Below are 13,405 nucleotides of genomic sequence, written 5' to 3' on the forward strand. Positions count from 1 at the left end.
ACTAGCTTTCTCTCTTCTTTCAAATGAGAATAAAATGGAATCAAAGGGGTTGAGTACATTTCGCGCAGAACCTATTTTGTTACTACTAGTTAGAATTTTATATTTCATAGACAAATTTCCCATAATTTCACATTGATTTAGTAACAGTCTATTAACGTACTGTTTGTTTTGTGGTAACAGATGTTCAAACGTTTTCCACTGACTAATGCAAATGGTAGTTTGCACTGTTTGCAGTTAAAAATATTTGTTTTGGATGCATTTGTGACTTCTTTGTAGTCTATCACATTTTTTTCTTAACTGAAGAACACTTCCATCAGTAAAGAGAGTACCCTTCATGAGAATTCCTTCTAGAAACCTGTACAAGACATTACTAAATAAAAAAGGTTTATTAATTCTTTCATTTTTATGACAATGATATTACCATAGATAATAGGAGATATTCCTTTTGTTTTCTGAAGTTGTTTCTTTGCTCTTTTAACATTTGAAATTCATTGCCTTTTCCAGTGTGAGAAACTGTTGGATGAATTGGAAGAGGAGCGATGCTTAAGGCTTGAGACTGAAAAGCGATTACGTGAAGTTATATTGGAGTCTGAAAATAGCACGTCTCAGATGCAAGCTTTGCAGGAGCAGTTTGCCAGGTAAGAAATCAGACACGGAGGTGTAATCAAACAATGTAAGTAGCGATTCATACACTGGGCGGAGTCTGCTGGTCCCGCTAACAGCAACTCCCCCTCACCCGGAGGTTCCCCGGCACTGGAGGGTGCGAACAACAGGAAACCCTGTTGACAGTGGCGGGACCAGAAGATCCTATCTGCTGGTCAACAACAACACAGCACAAGGGTAAGGGGAGGAGGAGGAAAGGCCCACTCGTTATTTCCACAGCATTTTGTGGAAATAGGAATACTGTTTTATTGGTACAAATGCCTCATTTCTATTAAGAAATTAAGGGCCAGAATTCTCTGGCCGTTCACGCCAGCGGGATTCTCCGGTCCTGCTGGCAGTGCACCCTGCCCGCATGTTTCCACAGGCGTGGGGTGATGTCATTGGGAATTTCCATTGACAGCGGCAGGACCAGTGAACCCTGCTGCTGGCAAACAATGTGCCACCTCCTGCCGGCGGAAAAAACACAGCTGGGAGGCCGGAGAATCTCGCCTAAGGTCTAATATCCAGCAAAATCAAACATTTGATAACAGCTTGTGAATTAAACTGATTTATTTGTCCTGATTTCAGCCAGGGTAGATTTGATTCCGGTGCTCATTTGACTGTACATCTGTACAAGTTGAAGGTGGTCTTGCAGATAAATCCGATCAGGTCTCTCCACCTTGATGTTACCTTCACTATATTCACTCTGTACTTTCTGCCAAACATTCCAGCCTGCTTTAAAATTAAAATAAGAATTTTTAAAAAATGTATTATTACACCGAGCCACATTATGTGTTATTGGGGATGACTGTCACTACTGCCTCACAGCGCCAGGGATCCGGGTTCGATTCCCGGCTTGAGTCACTGTCTGTGTGAAGTTTGCACATTCTCCCCACGTCTGCGTGGGTTTCCTCCAGGTTTCCTCCCACTGTCCAAAGATGTGCTGGTTAGGTGCATTGGCCATGCTAAATTCTCCCTCAGTGTACCCGAACAGGTGCTGGAGTGTGGCAACTGGGGGATTTTCACAGTAACCTCATTGCAGTGTTAATGTAAGCCTTGTGACGAATAAATAAACTTTAACTTTAGGTTATATACAAGAGTACCCAACTGAAATTGGTTTCAGAAATCAATGAATTCACTTGAATAGACGACAATTCAAATATTAGCAAATGCAGTGTTTGGATTTCTAATATGGGAATACAGCTTTCAAATTGATTTTCATTTAATTTTATATTAAGATATGTTTCTTCCATGTTAGTCTGTGGGCTTTGTTTGAAAATAATGAGTACATTTGTTTAGTTGCAACTTGAATTCCTTATTCCATTGAACACCATGGTTTACCCAGTATTCTAGGTATAGGTGGTATTCAATTCAATGGCAGTTGTGAATCTTGCCTTGCCTTGGGGACTTTTTGGTAAATAAACTGGTCTAATTTTTTGAGAATACTTGGGGGTGCCCACAACTCCTATTGCAGAATTCTCCCCCTCGCAGGATTTGCTCAATTCTGATGAATGGACTGAGAAGATAACCTTCACCTAAGGCCAGAATTCATCTTATGAGAATCTGGTAAGCCTTTATTGTAATCATCCATCTGTTCACTTGCCCCAGTAGGAGGTTAGTGCTGCTTTAAACCACTGTATCTGCGACTGGAAAGCACCCTCAGGCTTTTTAGAATTTGTATCCATCATGAGACTGTCGGGGGTTGACAAATAAGAGATGCGTGATCCTCATTGAATTAGGCTATCAATTTTCATTGCACATTCCTCTCCTGTTTTGGGTGGCATGATTTCAAGCACTGAATTATTCAAAATGCATCGCATAGAAATATACTTGGACTTGGTGCATACCTGTAGGGGGGGGTCAAGGTTATGCTTCTACCAGCCCCAATTGACTTCTGATTTGCTGATGGCCCAGTGATACTTTTCTGCATTTCTTGTTTGTACTGAGAAGTTTCCGTCTATGGTCCGGATAAAAAAAAAAAGAGCAATTAATATTTTTTATGGGGGAAATAGAGCAATTTAGTTAGCAGTCTAATAGCAAAAATCATGAAATCCCTGAAGTGCAGAAGGAGGTCATTCAGTCCATCAAGTTTGCACTGACTCTCCAACAGAACATCTCATCCAGCGCCCCCGTCCCCCCCCAACCACACGCATTTACCCCCCTAATCCCCCTAACCTACACATCTTGGACACTAAGGGGCAATTTAGCATGGCCAATCCAACTAACCTGCATATCTTTGGAAAGAAACCGGAACATCTGGAGGAAACCCACGTAGAAACAGGGAGGAGGGACAAACTCCATACAGTCACCCAAGGCTGGAATTGCACCCGGATTCCAGGCACTGTGAGGCAGCAGTGCTAACCACTGTGCCAACGTGCTGCCCACAATGTTCCTTTTTCTACGGGGTGGGATTCTTTGACCTCCCAGACGCGTGTTTCTCAGCAGCGGGGGACAGTGTGCAGCGTGCTGACGGTGGGATTCACTGGCCCTGCTGCTGTCAGTGGAATTTCCCATTGAAGCCACTCCACACTGCTGGGAAACTCACGGCCGGGGGTATGCTGTCAGCGGCACCAGAGAATCGCGCTGCCAGCGAACAGCTGTAGAATCCCACCCGTCTTGAATTTAGCATTTTAATTAAACAGGCTTATCTACTTGTATCTGTCGGTATATATTTAACCCGATTAGGAGTTGGAATCACATGAATGTGTACTGATACAGCTGGGCTTTGGATTGTTGGCAGAGCATTCTTCGGTTTTCCGTTGCTGCTTTTCAGAATTCTATTGTTTTATTCATTATTTAATACATTACTCGTATGAAAAATTTCATCCAAACTACATTGGATAAGCAATACTCCCACAAAAGCTTAACAGGAGTTCAGCTAATTTTCTTGCCACAGTATTCCGAAACCAGCATTACAGAATTAAGGCCAGTACTTTTTACGTAAATGTACCGTAAATTTTTTTCATAATTGCTAGCACTTTGTCAGCTTAGTTAAACTATTTCTCTCTGTCCTTAGCTGATCTGGCTTTTGTCATTACAGAAATGTAGCAGTTTGTGTACAGTGCGTCAAAATTCTTGTTTGCCATACCCACACAGTTCTTGTCCTTTAGTTCCCATTTGACCAGAATGTCTGCAGTTCTCAGCATTCCTGTGCGCTCTCAATTCAGGGAATGCTATACTTTCCTTAAAGTCTTATCTCAGCAATGTCAGTTTAATTGCATTCCCATTGTAGAGACACGGGCCTCAGTTCAATAGCTGAGTGATGTAGCAATCAAATGAAGTTTCATTGTAAAACTTGATAAAAGGCATCTGATAGTGGGCACATGACTTAATTCAGGGTGGAGGATGTCTTCTCTTTGTTTTAAGTACCCAGATGAGTGTTCACTTCTCTGAGAATTGCTGCTGGTGCATTGCTAGTGAAGTTAATGCACCCTTGACCAGGGTGAGGTTAGGGCCGGTCAAGGACAGTAGTGGGAACTTGTGTATGGAGTCAGTAGAGATAGGCGAGGTGATGAATGAATACTTTTCTTCAGTGTTCACCATGGAGAGGGGCCATGTTTTTGAGGAAGAGAAGGTGTTACAGGCTAATAGGCTGGAGGAAATAGATGTTCGGAGGGAGGATGTCCTGGCAGTTTTGAATAAACTGAAGGTCGATAGGTCCCCTGGGCCTGATGAAATGTATCCTCGGATTCTTAGGGAGGCAAGGGATGAGATTGCAGAGCCTTTGGCTTTGATCTTTGGGTCCTCACTGTCCACGGGGATGGTGCCAGAGGGCTGGAGAGTGGCGAATGTTGTTCCTCTGTTTAAGAAAGGGAATAGAAATGACCCTGGTAATTATAGACCGGTTAGTCTTACTTCGGTGGTTGGTAAATTGATGGAAAGGGTCCTTAGGGATGGGATTTACGACCATTTAGAAAGATGCGGATTAATCCGGGATAGTCAGCACGGATTCGTGAAGGGCAAGTCATGCCTCACAAATTTGATAGAATTTTTTGAGGAGGTAACTAAGTGTGTTGATGAAGGTAGGGCAGTTGATGTCATATACATGGATTTTAGTAAGGCGTTTGATAAGGTCCCCCATGGTCGGCTTATGATGAAAGTAAGGAGGTGTGGGGTAGAGGGAAAGTTGGCCGATTGGATAGGTAACTGGCTGTCTGATCGAAGACAGAGGGTGGTGGTGGATGGAAAATTTTCAGATTGGAGGCAGGTTGCTGGCGGAGTGCCACAGGGATCAGTGCTTGGTCCTCTGCTCTTTGTGATTTTTATTAATGACTTAGAGGAGGGGGCTGAAGGGTGGATCAGTAAATTTGCTGATGATACCAAGATTGGTGGAGTAATGGATGAGGTGGAGGGCTGTTGTAGGCTGCAAAGAGACATAGGTAGGATGCAAAGCTGGGCTGAAAAATGGCAAATGGAGTTTCACCCTGATAAATGTGAGGTGATTCATTTTGGTAGGACTAATTTAAATGTGGATTACAGGGTCAAAGGTAGGGTTCTGAAGACTGTGGAGGAACAGAGAGATCTTGGGGTCCATATCCACAGATCTCTAAAGGTTGCCACTGAAGTGGATAGAGCTGTGAAGAAGGCCTATAGTGTGTTAGCTTTTATGAACAGGGGGTTGGAGTTTAAGAGCCGTGGGGTTATGCTGCAACTGTACAATACTGGAATATTGTGTGCAGTTCTGGTCACCTCACTATAAGAAGGATGTGGAAGTGCTGGAAAGAGTGCAGAGGAGATTTACCAGGATGCTGCCTGGTTTGGAGGGTAGGTCTTATGAGGAAAGGTTGAGGGAGCTAGGGCTGTTCTCTCTGGAGCGGAGGAGGCTGAGGGGAGACTTAATAGAGGTTTATAAAATGATGAAGGGGATAGATAGAGTGAACGTTCAAAGACTATTTCCTCGGGTGGATGGAGCCCTTACAAGGGGGCATAACTATAGGGTTTGTGGTGGGAGATATAGGAAGAATATCAGAGGTAGGTTCTTTACGCAGAGAGTGGTTGGGGTGTGGAATGGACTGCCTGCAGTGATAGTGGAGTCAGACACTTTTTAGGAACATTTAAGCGGTTATTGGATAGGCACATGGAGCACACCAGGATGATAGGGAGTGGGATAGCTTGATCTTGGTTTCAGATAAAGCTCGGCATAACATCGTGGGCCGAAGGGCCTGTTCTGTGCTGTACTGTTCTATTGATGCCCAGCATTGCCAAGGGGGGAAGCTAATTTACTTTGCATTTAATCAGATCAAGGAGGGATGGACGGCTTCTGTATCCAGGCCCAAATTCTGCTTCCACCACCCATCTCTGACATCGTCACCACTACAGATGCATTGTTACACTTCTCCATTTCAGGGCCTGCGTATTTAAGATTTAACGTGAATTCTTTCATTCATTGTTTTTTTAATCAAATTTCTAAAATATTGCAATCATATTGCCTTTTATTGTGGAGACATTTGCAACTTATTCAAGTTGAGGAAGTACTTAACAGGTTGTTCATTCATCAACATAGCATCAGGAGACAGAGATTTTCAGTTCTAATTTGGTTACTTTTCCTACCCAAAGGAAATGGACCGATATTGAATGTCATGTTAAATAATGATCTGTGGCATCTATGTAATTGAAAAAATCTATAGACACATTAATGGGCCTGCCAAAAAAATAAGATGAATGCATCATGTGGAGTGGGTCACCTTGTCGGTCCTATTAAATACCATTGTGAAGCAAGCTCAGTGCTTGGTACAACCATGCATGTTCCACCTCGTTCTACATAAACATTGCAAATGAAGACATGTGACTGGCACATGACTCCAATTTGCATATCTAATTAGTTTCCTGCCTGTTTCACTTGGCAGGCTGTTTGACCGTTTACAGGCCTGCCTGAAAATTGCTTCAGGTAAATCCATCCCCCCCTTCACTCCAGTGAGGTTGGGTCACCAGCTCCCCACAAGTGGGTAACTACTGTAAACCCCGCTGGAGTGAACCACTCCTGGCAGGGGGGAGATGCTAGTGGGTCCAAGATTTCAGTCCCGGGCCTGCTAATGGCATTTAAATAGTATGTAAATTAGGCACTGCATGCATTATGCAGCTCCATGCCGACATCCAGTGCGGAGCTGACGACGCCGGAAATCCGGCATTGGGAGACATGCTTAGGCCCGGGCGCCCAGCGGGGAGCCCACGAAACAGTCCCTGCTAGAGTCTCCCGGCCTGCTGCACTAACAAAATCTTGGGTGCCAATAAAATGGCTGAAATGCTTCTCACCTTGCGTCACCACTATTTACCCCTCATTCCCATAACACTCACAATCTGAGTTTTAATTGTTGAATGTCTATTTTTCTGGTTTAAGAAAAAATAGGCAGTTCAAAATCGCAAGTGCATACAATAGAGGCAAGTTTAAAAATATTGATTTCCAAAGTCACAATACCACATTTCATTCACTGTGATGATATAATTCCTTTGTGTGCAGAAATCATGGGGGCGATTCTCCCATCCCGCTGCGCTGCTGTTCCAGTGCAGTGGGCCGGGAGACCCTAGCAGGGACTGTTTCGCGGGCTGCCCGCTGGGCGTCTGGACTTGAACGTGTCTCCCAGCGCCCGATTTCCGGTGCCGTTAGCTCTAAATCGGAAATCGGCGCAGAGCAGCTTAATGTATGCAGTGCCTAATTTGCATACTGTTTAAACGCCATTAGCAGGCCTGGGAGTGAAATCTCGGGCCTGCTAGCATTTCCCCCCTGCCAGGAGTGGTTCACTCCAGTGGGGTTTACAGTAGTTCCCCACTTGCGGGGAGCTGGTGGCCCAACCCCAATGGGGGGGATTGCCCCCCCAAAGGGGGGGCAATTAAGGCTGCTCCAGAGGGTCAGGCACCAGGGTGAAGGGGGGCAGCTTGACACTGCTCACCAGACAAGGGGGCAGGGCCTCTGGGGGGGGGGGGGCGATCTGTAGGGGTGGGGGTGTCCCACTATCACTCTGCAGTTGGGATCAGAAGAGGGCCAGCGATTGGGGCTGGTCATCCAGGTTGTGGGTGGGTGGGTGGGTGGGGGCAGCCTGCTTTGGGGGGTTGGGACTGGGAGAATCCCACCCCATATATTTTACAACAACCTGAAACTGGATTGAGTGAGAGCTTCCCATAACTCTTTTTCTACACCCTAGCTATGATTGTAACACTGTATTCTCCTTTCCTTCTGCTCTGTGTACTCTATGAACAGTGTGTTTTTGTCTATATAGCGCACAAGAAGCAATGCTTTTCACTGTCGGCACCGCATGGGGAGAGGTTTGTGAGGGGGGGTGGGTGGCAGGAGATCAGGGCTGCATGGGGGAGCGGGGAGGTTGAGGCTGGCTTGGGCATGTTTGGGGGGGGCAACGATTGGGTCTTGTGGGGGGTTGCGGGATCGTGGGGCTGGGCAGCGATTGAGCTGGGCAGCAATTGGGAGGCCCGCAGACAGGAGCCACTGCGTATGTGCCAACCTCGGTGCTGGCAGATCGGCGCGTGCGCAGTGGCCTGCTCAGCGTTATGCTGCTGACCTCTCCAGCGTGAATAGGCCCCACCCACTGAATTTTAACATGGTTCACGCTAGTGCACTCAGCAGTACAGAGTGTATGAGATTCTTTTTTAAACTCCCCCTGAAAAAAACTAGTGTGATTTACTCCAGTTTTTACGCGAATTCAAAACTTAGAATTTTTTTAGGAGAATCCCACCCCATATATTTTACAAGAATTGGAAACTGGATTGGGTGAGAGCTACCCATAACTACCCATACCCATAGGGCAGTGCGGTCACAGTTGTTCGCACTGCTGCCTCACACCGCGAGGGACCCCGGTTCAATTCTGGCCTCGGGTGACTGTGGAGTTTGCACATTCTCCCCGTGTCCACATGGGTTTCTTCCGGGTGCTCCGTTTCCTCCCACAGTCCAAAGATGTGCGTGTTAGGTTGATTGGCCATGTTAAATTGACCCTAGTTTCAGGGGGATTAGCAGGGTAAATATGTGGGCTTATGGGAATAGGGCCTGGGTGGGATTGTGGTCAGTTCAGACTTGATGGGCCGAATGGCCTACTTCTGCACTGTAGGGATTCTATAACTCTTTCTCTATACTCTAGCTATGATTGTAACACTCTATTCTGCACCCTCTCCTTTCCTTCTCCCCTGTGTACTGTATGAACAGTGTGTTTCTGTATAGCGCCCAAGAAACGATACTTTTCACTGTATCCCAATAAATGTGACAATAAATCAAATCAAACTTCACTAGCTAACCACAGACATAATGAGCTGTTGGAGGAAGACCATTAAAAAAAAATTAAAAGAAAGGACACCAATTGAAAATGGCCACCACAAGTCATCTGATGGCTGATACTATAAAGTTAATCACTTTTCTGGAAAGTTTCTGAGTTGCACTGTAAATCTGTTATATGGAATTTTCTACCTGGCGGGTGTCAAGGTCTACTTCAAACATGATCACACTTGAAAAGAAGGAATTAAAGATGCAAAGTGCTGGCCTTTGATCAGCTGTAGTTTTTTCAACACAATATGAACTGCTGATCAGCCAGATACTCATCAGATATTCAGAGCCCCCGTGGAGGATGGAATAACCTCCATCTTCTGTTGATTCATATCTTGAAATATGTGAAAAGTTTCAGAGATGCAAAGATCAAAAAAATGGGATTACTTGGGCGCAATAATGAATGCAAAACATGCTAATCAAATTCCCTTTCTGGGAGTATGCACACAGGAGCTCAAGAACTGGCTCTGCTGGGCACAATGCAAAAGAAGAAGTAGGAGAAAGAAACTTGTCAGTTTTCTAAAAATACTGCTGGCAAAGTGCAGGGAAGATCTCTCTTCTCTGTCTCCCCGTCTCTCTCTCTCTCTCTCTCTCTCATGCTCAAGCTATAAGGGTGTCTGCAACAAAATATAAACTTGAATAAAGTCAATTCTAAAACTCTACAAGAAACCAACTAACTTCAAACAGCTGCAACATGCAACAATCTGTGCCTCAAAGATGGGCAAAGGACTAAATTGTATATATGTTTAACTTTTATTGGACTTTTTTTGGACTTGGGCGGCACGGTAGCACAGTGGTTAGCACTGCTGCTTCACAGCTCCAGGAACCTGGGTTCGATTCCCGGCTTGGGTCATTGTCTGTGTGGAGTTTGCACATTCTCCTCGTGTCTGCGTGGGTTTCCTCCGGGTGCTCCGGTTTCCTCCCACAGTCGAAAGATGTGCGGGTTAGGTTGATTGGCCATGCTAAAATTGCCCCTTAGTGTCCTGGGATGTGTAGATTAGAGGGATTAGCAGGTAAAATATGTAGGGATATGGGGGTAGGGCCTGGGTGGGATTGTGGTCGGTGCAGACTCGATGGGCCGAATGGCCTCTTTCTGTACTGTAGGGTTTCTGTGATTTTTTTTCTCATATCGGTGTGTCGATCATCACGTCTTTATTATATTTTTCCCGGGTTTAGGAATTAATAGATTTACTCAACAAATGTGGTTTGATTGGTTCCTGGAAGCTGATAAATACATTTGGATTGGCAAAGGTATTTATGGGGTAAATAAATTTGAAAATTTTTGGTGCAACCAACCAAGGGGGTTGAATAGTCGGGGAGTCAGCTCACTCTTCCTCAACCGGTCAGTTTGCAGAAGATGCTGGATTTTGGTCTTATTCATCCTCCACCTAATGTGCTTCTTGCACTCTCCTTGGCTTTCTTTCCAATAGGTTGTTTCTTGGAGTTGCATTCTGAACTGTATTTGCTACCTTACATTTGTTACCATCAACGAGTTAAAGATGTGGCCCAGAACGAAGTTACACATCTGACCATCTGTCTAGAATTTCTTAACACAGCAACATTCCCAGTTGGCTTTTCCATTTGGGATGAGTGAAATATCTGATTCATATTCACTGGAAAACCATACCCATGATAGTTAGTCGATCATTTTGTTTGTCAATATATATAAAGTTCTGAAATCAGATCAGGTGTACAGGAAATTACATTTCCAAAAATCTCAGTGAATGAAGATGTTTTGTTGGATCAAAGTTAGAATAACATTTTAATGCACAAATGCATGAACATGATTTTTTGCAAAGACTCAAGTATGTGGGCCGATGGAATTCCTACCATAGTTACATTAATTACTGCTAACATCCAGCACTCGTGTGTCCAATAGCAAAAATTGTTTGCATTCTTAACATTTTTTCCACACTATAGACATCATTACTGGTCTGCAAACTGTTTTATCTGGAGGATTCTGATGGGATATTTCTGTGTATTTTTGTAACATCATAGAGTCATAGGTCTAGATTTTACCCACCCTTTGGAGGCAGGCTCGAGGTCCCGAGGAGTGGTTATATCATGGTGAGTGGTGTTGGAAAAGAAGCCCAACCATTTTTATCATACAGCTGGATGTTACTGAAAGCAACCAGGCTGGGAGGTCACGCTGGAACATGGCAGGAAGGTAATTAATCCTATTAAACAGGCAAGTCGCTGCTATTTTTCAAGGGTTTTCTAATTTTATGCCAAGTGTGAGGGAATAATTGTGTTTATGTGTCGCCCACTATAACAAGGTGGAGGTTTAGAGATCAGTGTTGGGTTTTAGTCAGCAGCTATTATGAATGGTAGCATGGCTTGTCAGCGAGAATGGGACTGAGTGGCCAGCAGAAGTAGCAATTGGGAGCAGGTCCAAACAGGCCTAGCACAGTGGGCGCTTACCAATTGATTGCCCTCTTGGAGTTAGCAATTGTATGCACAGAGCAAGTGGGATGGGAGGCCCTGAAAACTGAGAGCAGCTATTTGCCATGGACCTCATTCTCTGAGGCATGGAGGTCGCCTTTGAGGATGAGCACCAGAGAAGCAGAGTGCTTCAGCCACAGGCTGGAGGGCAGCAATAACCAGAGGAGCACCAGAGGTTGAGGCTGGAAGAGGGCACAGACAAGGTCGCATAAGGTCAGCAACTGATCATGTGTTTGTAGAGGAGGTTACTTAACAGAGATGTCATCAGAAGTTTAACTTCTGTAAGTATTAGAGTGGCAGTGTCAACTGAGTTATCTGACATGATAGAAGTTAAGTTGAGCTGTCTGTGAAGTGGTGGGTGCCAAGTGCTAGTGGCACTGAAGATCACTGTTGACATGTATTTCTACACTTCAGGGTCATTCCAGGTGATGACGGGAACGGGTTAATGAACTTTGTAATACTTAGAGATTTGTAAAAGGCATTGTAGAACTTGTTTTCGTGTATCCAAAAACAGATAAGAGAAGCAGCTGTCCCTGCTGTGGTACACAAGCTTATGATTTTCCCAGCTAATTGTGTTCAGGAATGTGGCTAACCCAGCTAGTATAAGCTAGAATCCATTTTGTGTTCTTTTATATTATGTACTTCTGTTTAACACAGTGGAGCTTATATGTATGCCTTCTGTGATCGTATAATAATAGATTCATATATATTCATTATATACTATTTTATCCTTACCGATATAAATTGTTATATAGGCCCCTGTATTTCAGTTAACTTGTTTGTGCAAACTTATAATCTTGTATGCTGGATAAACAGACCACAGATGTCCGCCACATAGAGGCGACAGAACAGACAGACTTGAGATGGCTACGATTACATGAACTACGCGAAGGACCGAACTGCCGAGGCAGCAATAATCGTGAGAAAATGCGGACGTGACCAGGAGCGAAAATATATGTATAAATATTTGCTCTTAGCCTGTATTCGGCAAGAAGTCTGGAGACCGTGTTAGGAATCGGACTTCTCCCACAAGCTTGTGAAAATAAACCACTGTACTTTGACTCACGACTAGTCTCAGAGGTATTATTTACCTACAACACCAGGGATGCTCTGAAGATATCTGTGGGATATCCCAGTCTGCAGTTCATCACTGCACTAAGTTGGTCACTAATGTCACGTTCAAGAGGGCTAGCCAGTATCTGTGCTTTTACACCAGTCTACAAAGTCAGGCTGAGAGGGTTATAGGGTATGGGGCCATCACTGGATTCCCTACGTTCAGAGTGTAATCGACTGCACAAGTGGCCATCAGTGCACCCACAGACTAACCAGTGCCTCTACCCGCTCAATATGCAACTGGCAGTATCATCACCAATGGAGCCTTCAGATCTGTGCAAAGCTCCTGGGAAACTGCACGGTCTCAGGCGCCTAAACCTTTCAGGCCCTGCCTTTTGCATTCAAGTATGAATACTGGCTGACAAGGGCCTCCACTGAAGACACAGCTACTGATGCCTGTATGGCACCCAAGGACCGATGCAGAGGGACAACTAGAGCATCCATTGAATAGGCCATAGGGCTTCTGAAGGTGAGATTCGGATGCCTTTGCCCCATTCAGGTTCTTGATTATTGTGGTGGTATGCTGTGCTCTGCACAACCTGGCTCTAGGGGGGCTGCTTAGAACAGTGAGGACATACTGGAGTTGGTGCCTTCTGCAAGGATGAGGAAATGGAGGGGGGAGATGTTGCTACCAAGCCCCAGGACCCCAAGAGGATAGGGAGGTCTGCAATACGCTAAAACACTTCACACAAGATACAAAACTGCAAATTTTGGAAACCTGAAATAAAAATAATATGCTGGAAATACTCAGCAGGTCAGGAAATATCCACAGAGAGAGAAACAGAGTTAATGTTTCTGGTCTGTGAGCTTGCTTTTTTTGAGCACCCAGATGCTGCAGGCAGCTGTTCCGCCATCCTTTTCAGGACAAACTTGAGTGACTCTCTGTACATGTTGCCAATCCCTCAGTGGAGAATGCCAGAGACATGGCAACACTCCTGGTATAGA

General features: G+C 44.8%; 1 protein-coding gene across 1 annotated transcript in view; it reads left to right on the forward strand.

The window, feature by feature from the left end:
• The first annotated feature begins 510 nt into the window (after window positions 1–510).
• nckap5l (NCK-associated protein 5-like) overlaps window positions 511–13,405 on the forward strand; it is a 358,788-nt gene continuing 345,893 nt past the window's right edge. Inside the window, exon 1 of the mRNA XM_078228130.1 lies at window positions 511–638. Within this exon, the coding sequence (XP_078084256.1) occupies window positions 610–638 (29 nt within the window). The 5' untranslated portion in view covers window positions 511–609. The remainder of the gene's footprint in view (window positions 639–13,405) is intronic.

The sequence above is a fragment of the Mustelus asterias genome, chromosome 14 (assembly GCF_964213995.1).
Source record: "Mustelus asterias chromosome 14, sMusAst1.hap1.1, whole genome shotgun sequence".
Lineage (NCBI taxonomy): Eukaryota > Metazoa > Chordata > Chondrichthyes > Carcharhiniformes > Triakidae > Mustelus > Mustelus asterias.